The following is a 24,443-nucleotide window of genomic DNA, read 5'->3' on the forward strand; positions in this document are numbered from 1 at the left end:
ACGTCGTGACAAAGGACAAACGCAGCCATGCTGCGTGCAGTAGCGCTGGTTCTCCTTGCGGCACGACTTCCGAGGCGACAATAATGGACGGAAGAGATGGCCCAGGGCCCTTCGACGCCGCGGCTAGCGACGCACGAGTCACGACACGAGCTGATGGGTGCGGGACTCCTCGCTGCCCACCTCTCCGTCTGTTGCACGGCCGTCTACACGCTGACACGCACGTGGCGCGAGCAAAGGAAACCTGCGAAATCGTCTCCGTGTCGGCGTCCGTTTATCCCGGCGTTCCGTTTCCGAACTCCGCGCGACTCCGGCTGGCCCACGACTCGGCGAGAAACAGGCCTCGAAGCCCAATAAATACAGCGGAACCGCAGGCAGGGCTTTTGCTCCTCCCGTCCCCGTTCGCCGTTCCCTCCTCTCCATCTCACGACAGACGGTTGCCTTGCCTTCCGCCGCCGCCGCCGACGGGTGTTGGCGCTTGGCTTGGCCGCCGTCTCCGTGCTCTGCGTGGCCGCGCCGGAGGACGACCTACGTCGGCCGTAAGCAAGGTACGCACGCCCCGCCTCTCTCGTAGTTTTTTTTTCTTAATTTCCTCATTGCTGTGTACACCTTCATGGATGTTGCGCTGAATCGATCTGGGGCGAGAGATTTTTGTTCCTTGCCTGTGCTGCTTGTGCTATGTTTGTTTGTGTTAGTTGTTGATCTATACGTGTTGGGTTAGTAGAACCAAGAGTTGTGGGGGATTCAGTAGATTGGGCCGTCTCCTCGTCTGCACTGCGGCAGCTACTGTGCTTCTGTCCAATCTACGCAGGCGGAGCCGGACGACGAGTCGATCTATTTGTTTGGGTCTGCTGATCAGGGAGCAATTGGTGATTGGTTTCAACGCCCGTAGCCATGGCTGTCCGGTAGTGGTTAGTAGATTGATTTGTGATTAGCGAAGCAACCAAGTGAGGGAGGCAGATGGGCCTCTTCTGTCCAATCTGCACAGCTGCCCGCCCTGTGCTGGTTTCTTCAGCTTTATTGATGGATGGCCCGGTTCCTAGCAATGACATACATGGTGTGGCATTGGGATAGAGAAGTCTGCGCTATATATTTTTCTGGTTGAGATTCAACTGATTTCATATAAATCCCATCCATCTGGTGCAAATAATTCTAGGGCATCTGCATACTGTTTTGATTTCAATGCAATTTTCAAATAGAGTTTAAATATTTCAGCAAAATCTATTACTATTTCGAAGCCCATATTCCACATTTCAATGCAATTAAGCCACAAACTCATGTATATGCAAATTTTGTGAAAAGTTTCCTACTAGAGTTTTGTTGTACATAATAGTGATCCCCATTATATTAATTAAGAAAGGTGATATTTCTTTTGCTGTAAATATAGTGATCCCCATTAAATTAATTAAGAAAAGTGATTTCTTTTGCGTGTATTGTTTTACAAATAGTTTTGCACTAGATTCCTCCACCAGTTGCCCATTTGTATTGTCTATACTTGTGATATGCTATGTGTGTGCAATTAACAATATCATGAGGCTATACTACTAATAAATAAAATTATTTGTCATATTTTTATTTTTTTGGATTTCTAATTTTAATATATTGTACTTGCATTGTAATGAATATGGATGAGGTTTGTTAGGAACGATTGATCATCTTCTTGTGAAACTTTGAAATAATTTTACATTAGAGTGAATCATACAAGTTCAATTTTAATCTTTAATAGACTATTATTTTTATATAATATTGCACATGTAGCCTGAAGCATGTTCCAACTAATTTTTTCATCATTGTAGAAATTCCCATTTTTGGTTGTATCTTTACCTCAATTGGCGGCATGAAGCGTCAAAGTGATGTTCCAAGATTGCGCATACCTAGACCAAAGGTGGGAAAATCAAGGAAGCAAACTAGGTTTGTGTCCATCCTCATGAAAAAAATCCAAGAGGAAGTGGAAAGGGGGCATGCTAATATACGACCTTTCTTGGGAAATGGAAGAAAAGGAAAGGATCGACAAACTATGCAGGGGCTCAATATGAAGATATGTCCATCCACGATGGTTATCAACAAACTATGCAAGGGCAACTATACTGAAAAGGATCAACGAGATAACCATGTCTTACCACAATCCAACCAACATCTTCTCGATGGTGGCAAAGTTGGACTACGGAAGCTTGACGCAATGAAAGAAGACTTTCCTCCAATGACATCGAGTCCTAAATCGGACAAATCGGTTACGTCTACTGTCATGAACTCCATGACTTCAAAGATGAAGCAAGAATTCGTTCATCGTCCAAATGATGCCAAAATGTCAAGTTCACAACCAATGAACTTGAAGGCAATGCAAGGGTTGGTTCTCAATCAAAAGGGGCGATTTACTGTTGATCAAGGACAAGCGACATGGATGGGTAAGAGGGAAAGGATGGATGGTTGCAATGATATAACCAATGATGACAATCTTGGTAGCAGGAAGGAGTCGTTAGTCAAAGAAAAGCTTGGTGACAATCTTGGTAGTAGGAGAGAGCTACATGACAATCTTCATCTTGGTAGTAGGAAAGAGCTACATGACAATCTTCATCTTGGTAGTAGGAAAGAGCTACATGACAATCTCAGTAATAGGAAAGAGCTGTTACTAGAAGAAAAGCCCAAGTCACATGATGACAATGGTAGTGAAGGTGAGAATCCAACTCACCGGATGAACAAAAGGCAGAGAAAATACAAAGAGACAAATGAAAATGAAGATGACAATGGCGGTCCTGATGGTCTTGCATTGTATAGTAGTAGGTTGACATCACAAGATGATATTGCGAAGGATTGTCATGATGGAGTCTCTATGCCATTTGTTGCCGATTGTCTTGGGAAGCAATACTATTGTTGCTCTAAGCCCAGTGATGAACCTATCTGGAGGTACGAAACGACGATAGGTTCTTTGTTTACATTTTGGAGTATTTATGTACCTTTTTTCGCGTTACTAATAATTTTGTGGTCATTTTAACAGGGGCCTCCTCAATACCGGCAAGGAGTATATCCCATTGTTTGGTCATTTATCAACTAAATCATGCGAGAAAGTGCATAATTTATCGAAATCGCTATCTCGTGTGGTTGAAGTGACCAAACTACCTAGGTTGAAGGTGTGGCCTAAGAGATGGGATGAATCAAGACCTTTAAATGGCAGCATTGGTTTATACTTCTTCCCCCCTAAGATGAGGTGCATTGCTTTAACCTTTGCATTCCCTTACAACACATCTACCTTCCTTTCCATGTGTTTAATGTCTATCTTGTTACCATCCCTAGGCCTGACAAGTCCTATGACCAGCTACTTAAGGAAGTAATGGAGAACGATTTAGCCTTACGGGCCATTATCGGTGACACTGAGATGCTAATGTTCCCTTCTACTCTACTTCCTCAACGATACAAGAGTACGTAAACAATAGTCAATATGATGTTGCACTTGATTTTTGTCATCAATCAAATTCTTAGCACTATGGGTTGTAATTAAATGTTTGTTTTAAACTATCTTGACCATTTCTTTATAGAATATGCCTTTTTATATATATGTATTCTTAATTTATTGCTAATTGGTTGTTCTCTTACGTTGCAGCATTTCAAATGAAACATTACTTGTGGGGTGTATTCAAGCCCAAGGAAGTTGATGGGAAACATTGTGCTGCACAGCATCAACCTGACCACACCACTGGAGCTACTGCATTTGCTGCCAATTCTACAGCCACCGGGATTGCTACTGATGCTGCTAGCATACCCACTGAAGATGCTCCTACCGCACCTGCAAATCATGGACGGACTGACTCATCAAGCATGGGAGCACCCCCAGGCAGGATGCTTGCCTTTGTTGTAAAGCAGACCCCAAGGCTCGAGCAACTCATTCGGGAGATGCAACGGGAAGGTGCCTTGGTCATGCAGGGGGAGATGATGAGTACTGGGTCTTGGCCAGGAAACTAGCAACCGTGACGCAGCATAGGCAGAGCCGAGCAAGAGATGAGCGGCTCACTGGAAGTATCCCACCAGCTGAGGTCTCGCCTCAACGTGTGCAGAGGGCTCCGTTCAAGCTAGATGGTGGCTGCTACGAGCAGCTATGAATGTTCTGAAATTTTTAGCGGAGGCAGAGAGAAAGTGGACTTGGACCTTAGCATGCTACTCGTGCTGTGGAGGAAACTAAGATTGCTTGTTAGTATCACACGAACCAAACGCATCCTATATAGCTTTAGCCAGTTACTCAGTTACAGTTAGCCTAGCGCAGTTTAGAGGAGGTGGTGCTTGTTTGGCCTGGGGCTTTTGTGGAGTGGTAAACTACCACTTGGCTACCGTTCATTTCTGGTACTCGTGAAGACCTATCTGTTTACAAGCTTCTGATTAGTATAACCTCAGCTTCAAATTATTCGTAGTTAATTGGTTTGTCAGCCTTTCGATTTGGATGCGAATGCACTGATTTCAATTGAGTGCTAAAGATAAAAAAAAAATCTGGTTTTAAAATCCCAGGTTATTACGTAGGTTGATCGTACTTGGGAGAGAAAGAGTAATTTGAACCCTTTTCTTTTTAGAATGATTTGCTTCAAATGATTGGCGTGCACGTCTTTCCTTGGCCGTACCCGGTGAAAGAGCATGTAAATTAGGCAAACTTAAAATCCTTAATCTATAACTTATACTATTTGCATCAAAACATAAACTAGGTTGATGTAGTAAAACTTCACATTAAAAAAGATTTTTGAAACCTAGAAAAAAAACTACTCTAAGAAAGTAAAAACACTCAAGTTGCAAAAATAAAATGTGGAAATGTAAAGAAGTGGATTAAAAAAGATACAAACATGACACGACGATTTATTCCGTGGTATCGGTAGGCAAATTGCATCACTAATCCACATTGGAGTCCACCAAGGAGATGCTTCTGATCACTAAGTCTCTCCCAGTCAAAATCTTAGGCCACAAAGGCAAGGCTCACAATTCCCTCTCTTCTCGTCACCTTGACGATGGCTTCACTACGGAGCTTCTCTACAAAGAAACATGTCTCCTCATCCCCCGCACAAGATCGTCGACGCCACTCCACCAATGTTTAAATAGTGGGCTGTGACATTTAGCGGAGAGCTCTACTCAGTCGCTATAGCTCTGCTATGGTGCCGCTGTAGCCCACTATTTTGCACAACACTGTTGTAGTGGCAGTTGGCTCCAAACGCTATAGCGCCGCTATAGCCCGCTATTTGGAACATTGTGCTCCATACCACCGAGGTTTGAAGACTTATCGGCAAGCTACGAAGACCCTAAGGTGCCGGCGCACAAAGCTTTCAATGTTGGTTGACCAACCACAAGGTAGCAACACCTTGCACTCACTCTCTCTAGGCCTATCCTAGTACTAATTACTCTCCTAAGTTTGTGCTAATCCTTGAATGATCAGTTTTGTACCTTTGGTGGCATGGAGGTGTTCTATGAGTCTTGGTCTTCAATGGATTTGTGCACCTTCTAGCAACTCTAAATGGGTGACTAGATAGGGTATAAATAGCTCAAACACATAAGCTAGCCGTAGACTTGAGCATTTCTTGGGCCAGGCTGAGCACGAAAAAAAGCTCAATTCATTTCGGGCTGAAAATTCGTGCCCACGACCGTCCCATTGGCGCTATCAGCCCAATTTTTCGGGCCGAGCTCAGGCTTTCCGCTCTTTTCTAGTTTAAAATAAATAGTCTAGGTGGGCTCGAGCTGGCCCGAATTTTTTTCGGGCTTGGTTTTCGGTGACCACGCCCAGTCCCATTGTCATCGTGGGCCGGCTAAATCCCAGCGGGCTCGAGCCAAGCCAAAAATGCTCTGGTATAACTACATGTTAGCCCAACAGCTAGCAAAAAAAGTGAGCACACGATGATCCGATGGTCACATGGGATAGGAGTCGGTGTAAGGATACGAGGTAGGCTACGCTAGTGCAAATCAAAATTTCTACCGCGTATAACCAGGAAGAACTGCCGTATAAGGATCACGGGATTACCACTCGACGCACTACTGGTGCGGAAGATGTAGATATGCGTCGGTGCAGTGAAGACGATCACGTAGTCGTACGTAGTCGATCACGTCCAGCAGCTCCTCAGCAGCTCATCCACGTGCAGCAAGATCGCCTCCGGTGCCGCGGCTCGTCGTCGGCTCGTCGTGGCTCGTCGGCGGCTCGTCGATGGCTCGTCCAAGTGCTGCAGGCGCAACACCTCCAAGGTATCCACACGTGCAGGGAGGAAGCGTCGCAAGCCGGATTGCTAGATCCGCGAGTTGCAACAGGCGAGGGCGTGGGAGGCGCGGCAAGTGTGTTCAGCCAAAAGGTGTAAACCCTAGGGCGCCCCCACCCCTCTATTTATAGAGGTTCCTGATGGGCCTCTGGATCCGAGACCCATTAGTACTCCTAAACCTAATCCAACTCGGATCAGATCCGAATTGGGCTTCCAGCCCCTTAAGTGTGTGACCCTATGGGTTCAGATACGTATAGACATGGCCCGAGTACTCCTACTCGGCCCAATAGTCGGTAGCGGCCTCTAGCAAGACGTGCCAACTCCTATACGCATACGAAGATCATATCAGACGAACCATCACAACATAATATACATGCTATTCCCTTTGCCTCACGATATTTGGTCTAGCTTCAAGCCGACCGCTCTTTCTCGATCCTGTGATTCGGAATCCCTTTGTAGGTTAACTCTTAACCGTACGTAGCATGGCCATGCGTTTTCGGATCCGATCACTCGAGGGGCCCAGAGATATCACTCTCCATCAGAGAGGGGCAAATCCCATCTTGATTGACCATGTCTCATAGCATGCTTCTTGACAAACCCGAAAGCTACCTTTATAACTACCCTGTTACGGCGTAGCGTTTGATAGCCCTTAAGTAGGTCGATCCACATCTAGAATACATGCGACAATCTCAGGTCTAAGGACAAAGCGTATATGTTGTTTAAAGAGAGAACTACTTCTCGTGTTGGGTCAGTCCTAACACATGTCTCCACATGTGTCCACATTATTAGTTCAACATCTCCATGTCCATGACTTGTGAAACATAGTCATCAACTAATACATGTGCTAGTCTAATATTCATGTGTGTCCTCACATGAACTCCGACTAGGGACAACTTTAGAATAACCATACAAGTAAAGAGTTTCACATACAATTCACATAATTGCAAATCAATTCAAGTAGCCTTTAATGGATATTCAATGAACACAATATACAAATCATGGATACAAATGGAATATCATCATCTCTATGATTGCCTCTAGGGCATACCTCCAACAGTCTCCCACTTGCACTAGAGTCAATCTAGAAGGTACCTAATACCCATAGCTCTTACATGCGCATCATGCTTAGCCTGCGGGAGTGGTTTTGTCAACGGATCAGAAATGTTCAGATCCGTGTGTATTTTGCATATCTTGATCTCACCCCGGTTAACGAAGTCTCGAATGAGATGAAATCGCCGCATTACGTGTTTGTTCTTCTGGTGGTTCCTTGGCTCCTTTGCTTGCGCAATTGCCCCATTGTTATCACAGTAGAGATTCAATGGGCTGGACGCATTCGGGAACACACCAAGCTCAATGAGGAAATTCCTTATCCAAACACCTTCCTTCGCGGCTTCCGAAGCCGCGATGTACTCGGCTTCTGTCGTAGAATCGGCCACCGTCTCCTGCTTGGAACTCTTCCAACTAACAGCACCACCATTTAGCGTGAACACAAATCCTGATTGTGACTTTGAATCATCTCTGTCGGTTTGGAAACTAGCATCGGTGTAACCTGTTACAACGAGCTCCTCCTGACCTCCATAGACGAGGAACATATCTTTAGTCCTTCTCAAGTACTTAAGAATGTTTTTCACCGCTGTCCAGTGACTCTCACCTGGATCAGATTGGTGTCTGCTTGTCATACTTAGCGCATATGAAACATCTGGGTGAGTACTTATCATTGCATACATGATAGATCCAATAGCCGAGGCATATGGCACTCTACTCATGCGATTCCGCTCATCAGCAGTCGAAGGACACTGAGTCTTGCTGAGATGTATGCCATGTGACATAGGCAAGAACCCTTTCTTTGCCTCTTCCATGCTGAACCGCTTCAACACTTTGTCAATATAAGTATCTTGGCTCAAACCTATAAGCCTTCTCGATCTATCTCTATAGATCTTAATGCCCAGAATATATGCCGCTTCCCCTAAGTCCTTCATCGAAAAACTATTTTTCAGTGAAGTCTTTACGGACTCAAGCATAGGAATGTTATTTCCAATCAGTAATATGTCATCCACATATAAGATTAGAAATACTACAGAGCTCCCACTAACCTTCTTGTAAACACAAGACTCTTCTTCGTTCTTGGTGAAGTCAAACCCTTTGACCACTTCATCAAAACGAATGTTCCAACTCCTAGATGCTTGCTTCAATCCATAAATGGATCTCTGAAGCTTGCATACCTTTCCAGCATTTTTCGGATCGACAAAACCCTCGGGCTGTATCATATACACGTCCTCAGCTAGGTTTCCATTCAGGAAAGCTGTCTTGACATCCATCTACCATATCTCATAATCGAAATATGCAGCTATAGCTAGAATAATCCGAATGGACTTAAGCATCACTACGGGCGAGAAGGTCTCGTCGTAGTCAACTCCTTAAACTTGTCGAAAACCTTTTGCGACAAGTCCTGCTTTATAGATGTGAACATTTCCATCCATGTCCTTTTTCTTCTTATAGATCCACTTGCACTCTATGGCTTTAACACCATCAGGCGGGTCAACCAAGTTCCAAACTTGATTGTCTCCCATGGACTCTATTTCGGATTGCATGGCACTCTGCCATTTTTCGGAGTCTGGGTCCATCATTGCTTCTGCATATGTCGCAGGCTCGTCATTGTCCAACAATAATATTTCCCGCATTTCGCGGAGCCTTGCCGACCTTCGTGGTTGTGGCGGTGCTTCTCTTGCCATGGGTATCTCAACTTGTTCTGCTACGTTAGCATCACTCATTGATTCTTGCCCGATCGGCTCATCTTGAACTTCTTCAAGATGCACTGTCTTTCCACTCTTTTCTCCTTTGAGAAACTCTTTCTCTAGAAAAACCCCGTTCCGAGCGACAAACACTTTGCCTTCTGATCGGTTGTAGAAATAATATCCCAAAGTTTCCTTTGGATATCCCACGAAAATGCACTTATCCGACTTGGGTGTGATCTTGTCCGACTGAAGTCGCTTGACAAACACTTCACATCCCCAAATCTTTAGAAAAGACAAACTAGGAACCTTTCCAGTCCATATCTCATATGGTGTCTTAACTACGGATTTAGATGGTACCCTATTTAGTGTGAAAGCTGCTGTTTCTAGAGCGTATCCCCAAAATGACAACGGTAGGTCCGACTGGCTCATCATTGATCGAACCATGTCTAACAAAGTTCGATTATGTCGCTCGAACACACCGTTTCTCTGAGGTGTTCCAGGCGGCGTAAGTTGTGGAACAATTCCGCAACTCTTTAGATGATTGCTAAACTCGTGGCTCAAATACTCGCCTCCACGATCAGATCGCAAGGCCTTAATTTTCTTGCCACGCTGATTTTCAACTTCATTCTGAAATTCCTTGAACTTTTCAAAGGTTTCAGACTTGTGCCTCATGAAGTAGACATAGCCATATCTACTAAAATCATCAGTGAAAGTTATGAAGTATTGGAATCCTCCTCTAGCCGTCGTGCTCATTGGTCCGCATACATCACTATGTACGAGTTCCAACAAGTCTACTGCTCTCTCAGGAAATCCTGTGAAAGGCGTCTTGGTCATCTTGCCTAGCAAGCAAGCCTCGCATGTCTCGTATGATTCAAAATCAAACGAAGTTAGAAGTCCATCAGAATGGAGCTTCTTCATACGGTTTTCACTTATATGACCCAAACGACAATGCCACAAGTAGGTAGGACTCAAATCATTAGGCCGAGGCCTTTTAGCACTTACATTACAGACAGGTGAACCATCAAGATTTAAAACAAATAATCCATTCACAATGGGTGCAAAAGCCATAAACATATTATTCTTAGAGATCACACAACCATTGTTTTCACTCGCAAATGAATAACCATCCTCCATCAAGCATGAAGGAGATAAAATGTTTCGACTTAAACTAGGAACAAAATAACAACTATTCAACTCCATAATAAATCCTGACGGGAGGTGGAGTTGCATCGTCCCGACGGTCAAAGCAGCAACTCTTGCATTATTGCCCACGCGGAAATCAACTTCTCCTCTTTCCACACTTCTACTTCTTATCATTCCCTGCATCGAATTGCAAATATGAGCAACCGATCCGGTATCAAATACCCAAGAATTAATAATTGTATCAGCGAGAAATATGTTGTCTATAACATTAACAACAAGCGTACCTGAGGTAGAAGTACTCTTACTTCCGCCATTCTTCAAGGAAGCTAGGTACTGCTTGCAGTTTCTCTTCCAGTGACCAAGTTCATGACAGTAAAAGCACTCTTTGTCTGGAGCAGGTCCAGGTCTAGCTTTAACCTTGGGCGGAGGGTTTGGCTTGGACGTTCCAGCCTTGCCCTTCTTCTTCCAAGAATTGCCCTTCTTCTTAAAGCTGGGCTTGTTCTGTATCGCCATCACATGGCTGGTACTAGCGCTTTTCTTTATGTCAGCGTCTGCTGTTTTAAGCATGCCACACAGCTCATTCAGACCCTTCTCCGTCCCATGCATATGGTAGTTCGAGATGAAGTTCCCATAGCTAGGAGGAAGAGACGAAAGAATGAAATCAGTGGCCAACTCTTGGCCCAGTGGGAAGCCTAGCTTCTCCAACCGTTGAGTGTAACCAACCATCTTGATTACGTGTGGTCCTACTGCTGCGCCTTCTGCTAGCTTGCTCTCAACAAAGGCCTTAGACACATTGAACCTTTCAGTCCTGGCCTGTGTTTGGAACATGTCTCTAAGCGCCACGATCATATCGTGCGCCTCATGGTTTGTTTCGAACTGCATCTGCAGCTCGGGTTCCATGCAAGCAAGCATAAGGCAGCTTACTTCGAGGTTAGCATCACATGCTTTCTTGTAAGCATTCTTAGCAGCAGCGGTTGCATCCTCAGCAGGTTCTTCTGGTAGTGGGTTGTCTAGAACATCTTCCTTTTTCTCAGCCCTGAGAACAATTCTCAGGTTGCCGATCCAATCCGAGTAGTTTGTTCCATTCAACTTGTCCTTCTCAAGGACCGAACGCAAAGCAAACGATGTGGTGGTGTTGCTAGGTGCCATTTAATCTACAACAAAAGTAATGCAAAATACACTAAGACAAACGTATCCATGATAGAGCAAATTACATTAAACTATTTTAACAGAATCTACTCCCACTAAAATCAATATCCCTCTATTGAAACTTAGTGATTCAGGATCCACAACTAACAAGTCTACTAGTGAGCTTTAGCATCACCGCTAGCAAACGAGGTAGATCGGTAAGCAACTTTTGCTAATCATATCACATATGACTCCTGTTGTTGGGTGACATCTCTATGTCTCGGCGCCCAACCTTTATGCCCCAAGGTCCTTAACCGTTAAGATGACCTTGTTAAGCAAACCAACCCTTATGCGTGTAAGTGTCCGACACAAACCCGTCTAGTCAAGGAAAACTAGTGGCACCCTAATTTCATAGACCCACCACTAATTGTACAAGGCATGGGACGGTGCAAGTTTTAGTTGGGAGGGCATACTAACTTAAACTTTGCGAGGGATCGTTCTACTTCTAACATCACAGCATGCAGAAAGTAAAACATAAACAGAATAGCATTCACACAGTTGTGACACAGTATGGCCCGTTTCCATATGGTGATCTCCATCTCCATAGAACCTGTTCACCATGGTGTGATCTCCATCTCCATGTTCTATGTGCGCCATCCTCCTGGTGATGAGTCCTCCAAGAACTAGAGCATGCTATTACGCCTAATAGCTAGTAAAGAATCTAGTAATGAAGATTACATAGTTGCTTGGATCATCACAGATTGGTACGCAGACCATTAATTACAATAAGGTGACAACACATATGGCTCCTGCCGTGTTGCCGTACGCGCGACACGCAGGTCACGAATGAGTTACACACATGCATCACATACACAAGGGGGCCATACTGATCACAAGATTCATACATACATCCTGCAAAATAGAGTTAGGCGTCCTAACGTTCCAAACTTCAGAGGCCCGAAACTCCATCTTCCAAGCCGAATTTGGGGAATCTAATTTCGCCGAAAATGGCGAAGCGGTTGAATTTCATGTGTAACTTTTTCTGTAGATCAATTTTCGTATAGAAATCGCCCCGATCCGAGATCGTATCGAAAAGTTACGGCTGATTTACCGAAGCATGCGCATACGGCAAAATCCCGACCCCGGCAGTAGATCCCATCTACTATTGCACATCTAATGCGCCTGGCGTATGACCCTGGATTTCGATTTGACCAATCATATTGATCTTCCCTCACTGCAACTGGATTTACGTGTATCACTTAACTCCGATGGCGGAAACCGACCGGTAGGAGTATGTCGTTACACTACCATTGCAGCAAGGGCACGAAATCAGGACATAGATCAAACAGATAACTCGCATATCTCCATATGCACACATCCCGAATCCAAAACTAAGCAGCTACGGCTCTGATACCACTGTAAGGATACGAGGTAGGCTACGCTAGCGCAAATCAAAATTTCTTCCGCGTATAACCAGGAAGAACTGCCGTATAAGGATCACGGGATTACCACTCGACGCACTACTGGTGCGGAAGATGTAGATATGCGTCGGTGCAGTGAAGACGATCACGTAGTCGTACGTAGTCGATCACGTCCAACAGCTCCTCAGCAGCTCATCCACGTGCAGCAAGATCGCCTCCGGTGCCGCGGCTCGTCGTCGGCTCGTCGTGGCTCGTCGGCGGCTCGTCGATGGCTTGTCCAAGTGCTGCAGGCGCAACACCTCCAAGGTATCCACACGTACAGGGAGGAAGCGTCGCAAGCCGGATTGCTAGATCCGCGAGTTGCAACAGGCGAGGGCGTGGGAGGCGCGGCAAGTGTGTTCAGCCAAAAGGTGTAAACCCTAGGGCGCCCCCACCCCTCTATTTATAGAGGTTCCTGATGGGCCTCTGGATCCGAGACCCATTAGTACTCCTAAACCTAATCCAACTCGGATCAGATCCGAATTGGGCTTCCAGCCCCTTAAGTGTGTGACCCTATGGGTTCAGATACGTATAGACATGGCCCGAGTACTCCTACTCGGCCCAATAGTCGGTAGCGGCCTCTAGCAAGACGTGTCAACTCCTATACGCATACGAAGATCATATCAGACGAACCATCACAACATAATATACATGCTATTCCCTTTGCCTCACGATATTTGGTCTAGCTTCAAGCCGACCGCTCTTTCTCGATCCTGTGATTCGGAATCCCTTTGTAGGTTAACTCTTAACCGTACGTAGCATGGCCATGCGTTTTCGGATCCGATCACTCGAGGGGCCCAGAGATATCACTCTCAATCAGAGAGGGGCAAATCCCATCTTGATTGACCATGTCTCATAGCATGCTTCTTGACAAACCCGAAAGCTACCTTTATAACTACCCTGTTACGGCGTAGCGTTTGATAGCCCCTAAGTAGGTCGATCCACATCTAGAATACATGCGACAATCTCAGGTCTAAGGACAAAGCGTATATGTTGTTTAAAGAGAGAACTACTTCTCGTGTTGGGTCAGTCCTAACACATGTCTCCACATGTGTCCACATTATTAGTTCAACATCTCCATGTCCATGACTTGTGAAACATAGTCATCAACTAATACATGTGCTAGTCTAATATTCATGTGTGTCCTCACATGAACTCCGACTAGGGACAACTTTAGAATAACCATACAAGTAAAGAGTTTCACATACAATTCACATAATTGCAAATCAATTCAAGTAGCCTTTAATGGATATTCAATGAACACAATATACAAATCATGGATACAAATGGAATATCATCATCTCTATGATTGCCTCTAGGGCATACCTCCAACAGTCGGATCATCCGATGGCCCCCTTTTCCAGCTCAAAGCTGTTGGACCACCTTACCAAAATCTGATGGTGTGTCGGATCATCTTACCCTTTGTTTGATCACTACAAGAAATCTTCCGATCTATGGCGAATCAAAAAGTATCATAAATCCATTTTTTGCATCTTAAACCGTGATTTATGACGCTCGAGTGACGAAAATCCTTCGTCATTAGTCGAACATCATAAACCATGACTTGTGACACTCCTTATTTTGGTGCGTCACTAAGATAATGACGAATGAAAATTCGTCCCACAAGTCACCATAAAACTGTTTCGGAGGTTGTGCCACGTTGGACAAGAATCCAACGTGGCTCTGACTTGGCAGCGGTGTTATGAAGATTTCGGTTCGGCACAAACTGAAGCTCGGTCCATGTAAGAGCCTTTATGAGCCCAATTTTGTTGGGCTATTTTTAGCCCATTTTAGGTTTCCACGCTATTTTTGGGCCGAAAATATTTGTTGCACGCCATATTGTGCCATTTTTTTCTGGACCCTAACCTGTGACATCCCTAATACTTAAGAGACTAAATGAAAGAAACATCAAAGTGATTAAGAAATAAATCAAAACTAACTCTAAATGACTAAGTGTTAAACACCTTTTACTAAAGCACTTGGAAAGCAAGTACAATTAAATTTTATAAAAGAACTCAAATTTTGGCTGATATAAAAGTGGTAGATCTTTTCAAAGGAAGCAACTTTCACAGTTAGCACCTTTCTTGATTTTGAGTGGAAAGTGTTCAAAAAATTGAGTAGAAATTATGCATTGTTAAAATTACATAATTATTGTTTATTGTCAAAATTCAAACTTGTTAAGCAACTCAAATTTTTGCTATGCAACTCTGCCTCCTATTAATTTATTTAAATATTAGATGCAATTTGATGATTTTACAATATTTTTACTAAATTTTTCAGTGATGTTTCCTTGTGTCAAAAGTTTATTTAAAGTTCAATTTTAACTGTTTTCTTTTGTCAATTGCTTGAAAATCTGAGCAGCTCTTGAGTTGATTTTTGTGGCATTGTGTTCTTTGCATTTTTGTTTTTCAAATGAGTATTTTTTAGGGAATTTTTGGATGAGTGTAACTGTGTCAAATGAGTGGAGAAAGTTGAGCATTTTAAATCCAGGTTGGGCCCACATGTCAGGCTTCTTCTTTCTCCCTCCTACATCTCCCTTTCTGGTTGGGCAAACAGGCAGCGCTACACGCCGTTGGCCACCAAGGCCGGTGCCCATCACCGGATTGGCTCCAGGGTTGTCGACCACGTGAAATCCTGACCATGCCCCCGCTCCACCCCTCGCCTATAAAGCAAAGCAGTGGGGCTCTCCGAAATCCTTGCCCCTCCCAAACCTCCATTACCAGTACACCCAAGCTCCAAATTCCCCATCTTCGCTGGCCAAATTCGCCAACGTGGGTGAGTCTCGGCCTGATTCCTCGTGCCCACAGCTTCACCACGACGCCACACATCTGTTTTGCCGCCTCCCGGCAGCCCTCCTCCGTCGTGAAGGCCTCCCCATGGCGAGCCCCCTTCCACACCATCTTTTGTCTGTGAAGCTCCCACTACACCACCTCCTCCTCGCGCTTGTGTTGCTACTGGTGAGACCCTTATCCCTAGGGCGCCACCCCGCTTTTCCCCGACCTGCGTCGTGCTGTTTCCCCGCTAGCGGCCCCAAGTCCATGGCTGGCCGAGCCAAGTGCCGAGCCGTGCTTCTGTTTCTGAATGTCTGTGCGTGTGGAGTGCTGTTAGAGAAGAAGAAGAACCATACGGGGGTGCGGTGAAGATTTTAGGGACCCAAGTGTGAGTTGCTAATAGATCTAAGGGCCTAGATTCAAAATAGTCTCAGTTTTGTGTTATTTACTAGATTAAATAGCTGCAAACTTTGAAAAGTCATAGAAAAATGTAGAAAAATAGGAAAAATATGAAACTTGTTTTGTTAGGCTCCTGATGTACATGTGTGACTAGGAAAAATATTTGCTTCTGTAACATATGTGTTTAACATTACTTAAATAAATACATGTGGTTTAATGTACTTATTATGTGATAAATAGTTTTCATGCTCTTGAAATTCTGAAAAATTTACTGTAGCCTCTGTTAGTGTTAGTAACCCTTCTGTAAAATTTGTAGAGCCAGATTGTTAATGAAATCTTATGCATCTCGTGTAGAAGCTAACCTCGCTGACGGGACATATGAGCTCGTACGGGACAACAAAGAAGGACAAAAGGTGGGAGAGCTGAACCTGATCGAGACAAATCAAGACCCAAACCAAGATTCGGAAGATCCCCAGGCTAATTTAGGGAAAGAAGGCAAGCCCCGGAACATAACCCTGGTTTCCAAATTATGCAATACTTATGTTGCTTATGTTTGTGCATTAAGTTCATAGGAGTTGCTTGAAACCTTAGTTGCATGCTCCTAGTACCCATGACTTGAATAATAGCATGTTAAGTCGAGTAGTTGCTATGCTAAATAAGGATACAGTAAAAGTTGAGTGATTTCCTGTCACTCGCGAGCTGTAGTAGTTGCCTGTTTACTTATGTTGGAATCATAAGGATTGACGAGTGGGGCTTGGTACTGTGTTCTGCAATTATTGATGTATAGAGGAAAAATTGCTAAGGTCGAAATGTGTGGGAGTCTTGGTCAAGTTTTTGAATGTACTAAACACATGCTGAGAGTATGGGGAATCAGTAAACCTACTACCTGATTGAACCGGCATCGACCTTTCCCCTACTCTCTCTGGAACTGGGTTCCCCTGCAGCCGTATGTGGGTACAAGTGCAGCCACGGTACAGTGTCGTTTCGAGACCGTTGGGGCATTATATCCAAGGGAAGTGGGATTTGGATAAGCGCCGCGAATTGACGGGAACTGTTGATATATGTGAACCCGTCGTGGCAATAGCATATGTCATGTGTTTAGGTCCACCTTGTAAGGTTAAGAAATTCGATTCGAATCGTCTGCTTCTCACAGTTTGGGATTGCTTGACCTCTTTTCCTGCATTGAGTAAGAAGGTGAACAAGGATGATGCTTAATATTGTTTCTTGATTAAATTTTTTGTTCTACCATGCTTGTTAGAATAGGTGCTTACCTAGAATGGTTAATCAACTAGAACTTGATGCTAAAACTTGAAAGTAAGGATTCATTTTAGAAGCTTTTGGCAAAAACAAACCTCTCATCCAAAAAGCCTTGCATGTCTAGGAGTTAGTGGATTAGATACCACCTGACGGGTAAGTCTTATTGAGTATTAGTATACTCAGCCTTGCTTGTGGCTATATTTTCAGGTACTGTGGATGTGAATGACTTGGTTGCTAGTGTGACTTGGCCGACCCAGCTCCCTCCGGGTTAGACGGTCGAGTAGGACCCATCCTCAATCGGCGAGGAACATGATGCCTGATATCATGGCAGGCTTCACCATGGTATTATGTATCGATGTTAGAACTATTGTTATTCTCCGCTGCTATTTAACTCTGAACCATTCCTTTATGAATTTGAACTATCGGCTTATAATAACTTAAATTGGAACCTGTAATAATTTATCTAGATTGTTGTAATATCTGGACTCGTCTTCATGCGAGTATGCTTTGTTTCGATCCAAGACACGTGGTTGCATCGGGTGAAACCTGACAAACTACCATTTTAATTCGATTGAAGTGTCTATTCGCATTTAAGGCGATGTTGAGAACACTTTAGCAGAGTTAACTTGGGTGGTTCTGCCACATAACCCATCGAACGAAGAGCCATTATTACATTTCGCAGTACCATATTTGTCGTTTTTTCTAGGCCCTAGACCATTATTGCATTTTGTAGTGCCATATATTCAATTTTGGTTGCTGATCACCATCACAATCACAGACATAAAAATAGCTCATTTCCAACTTCCATATTGTTCACATCACAATCAACGAATAGTTCATCAGCAACAATAATGCAACATACAACAAGTTCAGCATCAACAATGCAACATACAACAAAAGCTCATCAGCAACAAACAAGTTCACCAGCAACACACTTCAATTGAGGGAAGGATTCACCTATCTCTGACTGGTGCTAAAGTTTATCGGGCTAGAAAACAGAGAATCCAGCTGCTTTGTGGTGTTCTTCAAAGCTTCGAGCTCTTCTATTTGAGACTTCAATGTTCTTTCTTATGTTTCAGCCCTCAATCTTAGTGCACCCATCTTTGACTCCTATTCAGCAATCTTTTGCTAAAGTTATGCCCCCCTTGTTTCTCACTCTCAACATCAGCTTGAATTTCTTCAACCTACAGCATAGTACCAACCCTAGTCCTTTTCTTTGAGGATGGGTGAATGCCAGTAACCTTCCAAAATATCCTAGATTAGACAACTTCAGCCACTGTTTTAGCAGCAATCTTTGGTTGGTCGTCTCTAGGTTGAGTGATGATTTGTTCCGTCCAAGCCTAATAAAAGAAAGAAAATGAAGGGTCTCACAAATGTTTCTATTGTTGTTATTGCAAAGAAGAATGCAAAGTAAATAAATACTTACAATGGCTGCCTGTACTGGAGCGGTGTAGTCATTTTTGTTGCAATGGAAGTTCATGAAAGGATCTATTGGAGTTGGGTGTCCTTCAACATGCTTCTCCCTCTAATATGATGTGAAAACAGGTATATATGTTAGCTTGGAACAAGGAGCATGAGCAGGTTCATCAAATAAAGTACACAACCAAAACATGACTTATTTAGTTGCTTACCACAACATGAGCCTGAGCAACGTAGCTTCTAGATCCTGTGCGCTAAGGAAACATGACCGCCCCACGATTACCAATGTTTTTAGTACACCTCTCCTTTACAATAACGAACACTCGTGTAAGATACATGAATAAGAGGAACACATCAGTACATTCAAATGTGCTAGTGGCAAGTTGAAGTTCTATCATACCCTGTGAGGTGAGCTAAACCACATCGTAACCAATTTGTTCCACTGGTCGTCATCTAGAGTGGTCATAGGAGATTTGGTTGGGACTTCATTTGCTGGAAGATCATTGAAGAACTTTTTCTTGAGCTGGTACCTCCCCTGTATCTGTTGCGACTTGAGCATGTCAATGGATGCCTCTATGACATATTGACTAGTGGTGTCAATGTCAAATTGGACCTATATTAAGCACAACACAAAAGTAGTCAGAAAAATGGATGAAAAGAAAGGATGCAAAGAATTATGGTAGTAGATGAGTCGATATATACACATCGCCAATTTGCCAATGTAGTCCATGAGATATTTTTCATTCTTGGTCCTGTAGTTCTTCCAGCGAGTAAGGATCAATATATGCCCACACAGTATGATCCCACCCTCTGATGCAAACTTTGCAGCTTGCATTGGTGCCTCTGGCCATTTGAGCCATTCTCAAACATGGATTGGAAGCTTGGTGTGTAACCCTCTGCTTATTCTGTCTAGATCTCTGCCCAACCTTCTTGAATCCCGTGGCACTTGTACTCTTCTGGAAGGGCGTGCATCACCTAACAATTTTGTTACAGTCATACAGGTGGTGTGTGTTAATAATGATTTGGTTGCTAATTGCGACGTTCCAATTTTTTAGCTTTAGGAAAAAGAAATCAATTGACTTGCCTTCGCCAGTCATCATGTCGATAATATCCTTAGTGTGGATGGTTGTTGCTTGGCCTTCGGTTGACAATTCTTGTGAATCAGGAGTTGTCCCATCCAAAACTCCTGCCTGAGCTAAAGCCAATTCCTTTGCCTTGGTCCTAGTCACTCTAGGAGGTATACTATCAGAAGCATCAGGTGTCCAAATTCTCTTGGACAACCCTCTTCCCCGCTAACATGTATGCTATCACTGATCTGAATGGACAAATTGCATAAACAAAATAATAAGAAGTAATCCTACGTACCTGATACGAGAAATTTGGTAGGCAACAACAACAGATACCTCGTATTGGCCTATCTCTTGTCAGATTCAGGCCGTTCCTGAGACGGGTCGTATGTAGGATCTGGATCGTCACTTCTTTCTTCATTGGTTATCTTTTTTTTTTACCTTTTTGAACCTAGGAAAGCATGCTTGTGAGGCGTCCAACACCGAGGGAAGACAAAATGCTCTAGTTCCTTATGATATGTGTAGCCCTCACCTGCTCGTATGGATGGAGCTCCGGTTCTTTATCTTAGGAAAAGAAAGAAAACTTTTGTAAAATTGTCCAACCACTGTAAACGAAACAAACTACTGTACAGGAAGCAAACTGATGTAAAATCTAAAGGTAGAGCGCACCAAAACAAGATCCAAGATAGGATGTTCCTAACTAAAACAAGATCCAGGAAAGGATGTTCCTACCCAACCTTATACGAGTTGAAAGGAAAACTACTATAAAAAATAAATTTATAAAATTATAAAGGTACTGCCCCCAAAACAAGATCCAAGATAATATGTTCCTACCCAACCTTGTACTAACCCAAAGGACAAACTAGTAAAAAAACAAACTAGTGTATACATGGGAACTGCCAGATCTACAAACAAACAACAAAGTCAAAGCAGTAACAAAACCAAATAAGGAAACTCTTTAATCGTATCACTGGGGACACTTAACTAGGGACGAAAATGTTGTACCTAGTTGTTGACGTTTCCTTCGTGCGACCTTCCCGCCTTGTGCCATTGCGTGCCGCTAGTCCTATGGAGGGAGATGGGAAATGGGCGGCAGCTATGAGGGCAAGATTGTGGATGGCGGTGGGCAGGTGAAGATTTGGGATGAGGGGTCTTTTCAAATTTGTTTGTTGCTGATGTTTGCTTCAATTAGAAGGATCGCTGCTCGGAAGCTTTGAAGATTAAGAGTCTCAAGAAAGCAAGATCTGAAGAGCAGTAAGAGTAACTTTACGTTGGAGAAAGGCAAGTGTCCCTAACCATCCTTCTACCTATACTTTGTTCATAATATCATGATTATGTTAATTGGAACATGGAGAACCACCTAGAAAAACAGTGCAACCACAAGAACTATCATGGTTCTAGTCTTGGCTAATTAATTAGAGACTCTAGTCTGAGGTAATCTTACTGAAAGGGCAAAAGGGGTGGCAGTTGATGGGGTATAACTCGATTCTCTTGGGGAGTGTGCTTTGCTAAGACACTACACCCACTAGGGTGGCTTATGCTCTACTACTGCCTCGGAAACCTTAGCAGGTTACCACTTACTAGTGAATCTTTATAAAGGCCTCGTAGCATCCCTATGCAATCACACCTCGGAAGTGTGGTATGGTGCCTAGCTAGCACTGCATGGTTGGGTCCAAAGTTCTCTGAACTGTTGGGATACGAGGTAGGCTACGCTAGCGCAAATCAAAATTTCTACCGCGTATAACCAGGAAGAACTGCCGTATAAGGATCACGGGATTACCACTCGACGCACTACTGGTGCGGAAGATGTAGATATGCGTCGATGCAGTGAAGACGATCGCGTAGTCGTACGTAGTCGATCAACGAAGTCGTACGTAGTCGATCACGTCCAGCAGCTCCTCAGCAGCTCGTCCACGTGCACGGCAAGATCGCCTCCGGTACCGCGGCTCGTCGTCGGCTCGTCGTGGCTCGTCGGCGGCTCGTCGATGGCTCGTCGAAGTGCTGCAGGCGCAACACCTCCAAGGTATCCACACGTGCAGGGAGGAAGCGTCGCAAGCCGGATTGCTAGATCCGCGAGTTGCAACAGGCGAGGGCGTGGGAGGCGCGGCAAGTGTGTTCAGCCAAAAGGGTGTCAACCCTAGGGCGCCCCCACCCCTCTATTTATAGAGGTTCCTGATGGGCCTCTGGATCCGAGGCCCATTAGTACTCCTAAACCTAATCCAACTCGGATCAGATCCGAATTGGGCTTCCAGCCCCTTAAGTGTGTGACCCTATGGGTTCGGATACGTATAGACATGGCCCGAGTACTCCTACTCGGCCCAATAGTCGGTAGCGGCCTCTAGCAAGACGTGCCAACTCCTATACGCATACGAAGATCATATCAGACGAACCATCACAACATAATATACATGCTATTCCCTTTGCCTCACGATATTTGGTCTAGCTTCAAGCCGACCGCTCTTTCTCGATCCTGTGATTCGGAATCCCTTTGTAGGTTAACTCTTAACCGTACGTAGCATGGCCATGCATTTTCGGATCCGATCACTCGAGGGGCCCAGAGATATCACTCTCAATCAGAGAGGGGCAAATCCCATCTTGATTGACCATGTCTCATAGCATGCTTCTTGACAAACCCGAAAGCTACCTTTATAACTACCCTGTTACGGCGTAGCGTTTGATAGCCCCTAAGTAGGTCGATCCACATCTAGAATACATGCGACAATCTCAGGTCTAAGGACAAAGCGTATATGTTGTTTTAAAGAGAGAACTACTTCTCGTGTTGGGTCAGTCCTAACACATGTCTCCACATGTGTCCACATTATTAGTTCAACATCTCCATGTCCATGACTTGTGAAACATAGTCATCAACTAATACATGTGCTAGTCTAATATTCATGTGTGTCCTCACATGAACTCCGACTAGGGACAACTTTAGAATAACCATACAAGTAAAGAGTTTCACATACAATTCACAAAATTGCAAATCAATTCAAGTAGCCTTTAATGGATATTCAATGAACACAACATACAAATCATGAATACAAATGGAATATCATCATCTCTATGATTGCCTCTAGGGCATACCTCCAACAGTCTCCCACTTGCACTAGAGTCAATCTAGAAGGTACCTAATACCCATAGCTCTTACATGCGCATCATGCTTAGCCTGCGGGAGTGGTTTTGTCAACGGATCAGAAATGTTCAGATCCGTGTGTATTTTGCATATTTTGATCTCACCCCGGTTAACGAAGTCTCGAATGAGATGAAATCGCCGCATTACGTGTTTGTTCTTCTGGTGGTTCCTTGGCTCCTTTGCTTGCGCAATTGCCCCATTGTTATCACAGTAGAGATTCAATGGGCTGGACGCATTCGGGAACACACCAAGCTCAATGAGGAAATTCCTTATCCAAACACCTTCCTTCGCGGCTTCCGAAGCCGCGATGTACTCGGCTTCTGTCGTAGAATCGGCCACCGTCTCCTGCTTGGAACTCTTCCAACTAACAGCACCACCATTTAGCGTGAACACAAATCCTGATTGTGACTTTGAATCATCTCTGTCGGTTTGGAAACTAGCATCGGTGTAACCTGTTACAACGAGCTCCTCCTGACCTCCATAGACGAGGAACATATCTTTAGTCCTTCTCAAGTACTTAAGAATGTTTTTCACCGCTGTCCAGTGACTCTCACCTGGATCAGATTGGTGTCTGCTTGTCATACTTAGCGCATATGAAACATCTGGGTGAGTACTTATCATTGCATACATGATAGATCCAATAGCCGAGGCATATGGCACTCTACTCATGCGATTCCGCTCATCAGCAGTCGAAGGACACTGAGTCTTGCTGAGATGTATGCCATGTGACATAGGCAAGAACCCTTTCTTTGCCTCTTCCATGCTGAACCGCTTCAACACTTTGTCAATATAAGTATCTTGGCTCAGACCTATAAGCCTTCTCGATCTATCTCTATAGATCTTAATCCCCAGAATATATGCCGCTTCCCCTAAGTCCTTCATCGAAAAACTATTTTTCAGTGAAGTCTTTACGGACTCAAGCATAGGAATGTTATTTCCAATGAGTAATATGTCATCCACATATAAGATTAGAAATACTACAGAGCTCCCACTAACCTTCTTGAAAACACAAGACTCTTCTTCGTTCTTGGTGAAGTCAAACCCTTTGACTACTTCATCAAAACGAATGTTCCAACTCCTAGATGCTTGCTTCAATCCATAAATGGATCTCTGAAGCTTGCATACCTTTCCAACATTTTTCGGATCAACAAAACCTTCGGGCTGTATCATATACACGTCCTCAGCTAGGTTTCCATTCAGGAAAGCTGTCTTGACATCCATCTGCCATATCTCATAATCGAAATATGCAGCTATAGCTAGAATAATCCGAATGGACTTAAGCATCACTACGGGCGAGAAGGTCTCGTCGTAGTCAACTCCTTGAACTTGTCGAAAACCTTTTGCGACAAGTCGTGCTTTATAGATGTGAACATTTCCATCCATGTCCTTTTTCTTCTTATAGATCCACTTGCACTCTATGGCTTTAACACCATCAGGCGGGTCAACCAAGTTCCAAACTTCATTGTCTCCCATGGACTCTATTTCGGATTGCATGGCACTCTGCCATTTTTCGGAGTCTGGGTCCATCATTGCTTCTGCATATGTCGCAGGCTCATCATTGTCCAACAATAATATTTCCCGCATTTCGCGGAGCCTTGCCGACCTTCGTGGTTGTGGCGGTGCTTCTCTTGCCATGGGTATGTCAACTTGTTCTGCTACGTTAGCATCACTCATTGATTCTTGCCCGATCAGCTCATCTTGAACTTCTTCAAGATGCACTGT

General features: G+C 44.1%; 1 protein-coding gene across 1 annotated transcript; it reads left to right on the forward strand.

Annotated features, from left to right (window-relative positions):
* Positions 1-397: 397 nt before the first annotated feature.
* Positions 398-4,401, forward strand: LOC101756415. The gene is made up of 5 exons (XM_004956291.2): positions 398-545; positions 1,794-2,901; positions 2,993-3,202; positions 3,289-3,413; positions 3,596-4,401. The coding sequence occupies exons 2-5, from the start codon at positions 1,835-1,837 to the stop codon at positions 3,952-3,954; spliced, it is 1,761 nt and encodes a 586-aa protein (XP_004956348.1). The 5' UTR covers positions 398-545; positions 1,794-1,834; the 3' UTR covers positions 3,955-4,401.
* Positions 4,402-24,443: the final 20,042 nt, after the last annotated feature.

This window comes from Setaria italica, chromosome II (assembly GCF_000263155.2).
Source record: "Setaria italica strain Yugu1 chromosome II, Setaria_italica_v2.0, whole genome shotgun sequence".
NCBI lineage: Eukaryota > Viridiplantae > Streptophyta > Magnoliopsida > Poales > Poaceae > Setaria > Setaria italica.

Coding starts and splice junctions, on each gene's coding strand:
- LOC101756415 (XM_004956291.2), top strand. CDS start 1,835: ATGAAGCGTCAAAGTGATGTTCCAAGATTGCGCATACCTAGACCAAAG. Junction 2,902..2,992: donor AGTGATGAACCTATCTGGAG/GTACGAAACGAC, acceptor TCATTTTAACAG/GGGCCTCCTCAATACCGGCA. Junction 3,414..3,595: donor ACTTCCTCAACGATACAAGA/GTACGTAAACAA, acceptor CTTACGTTGCAG/CATTTCAAATGAAACATTAC.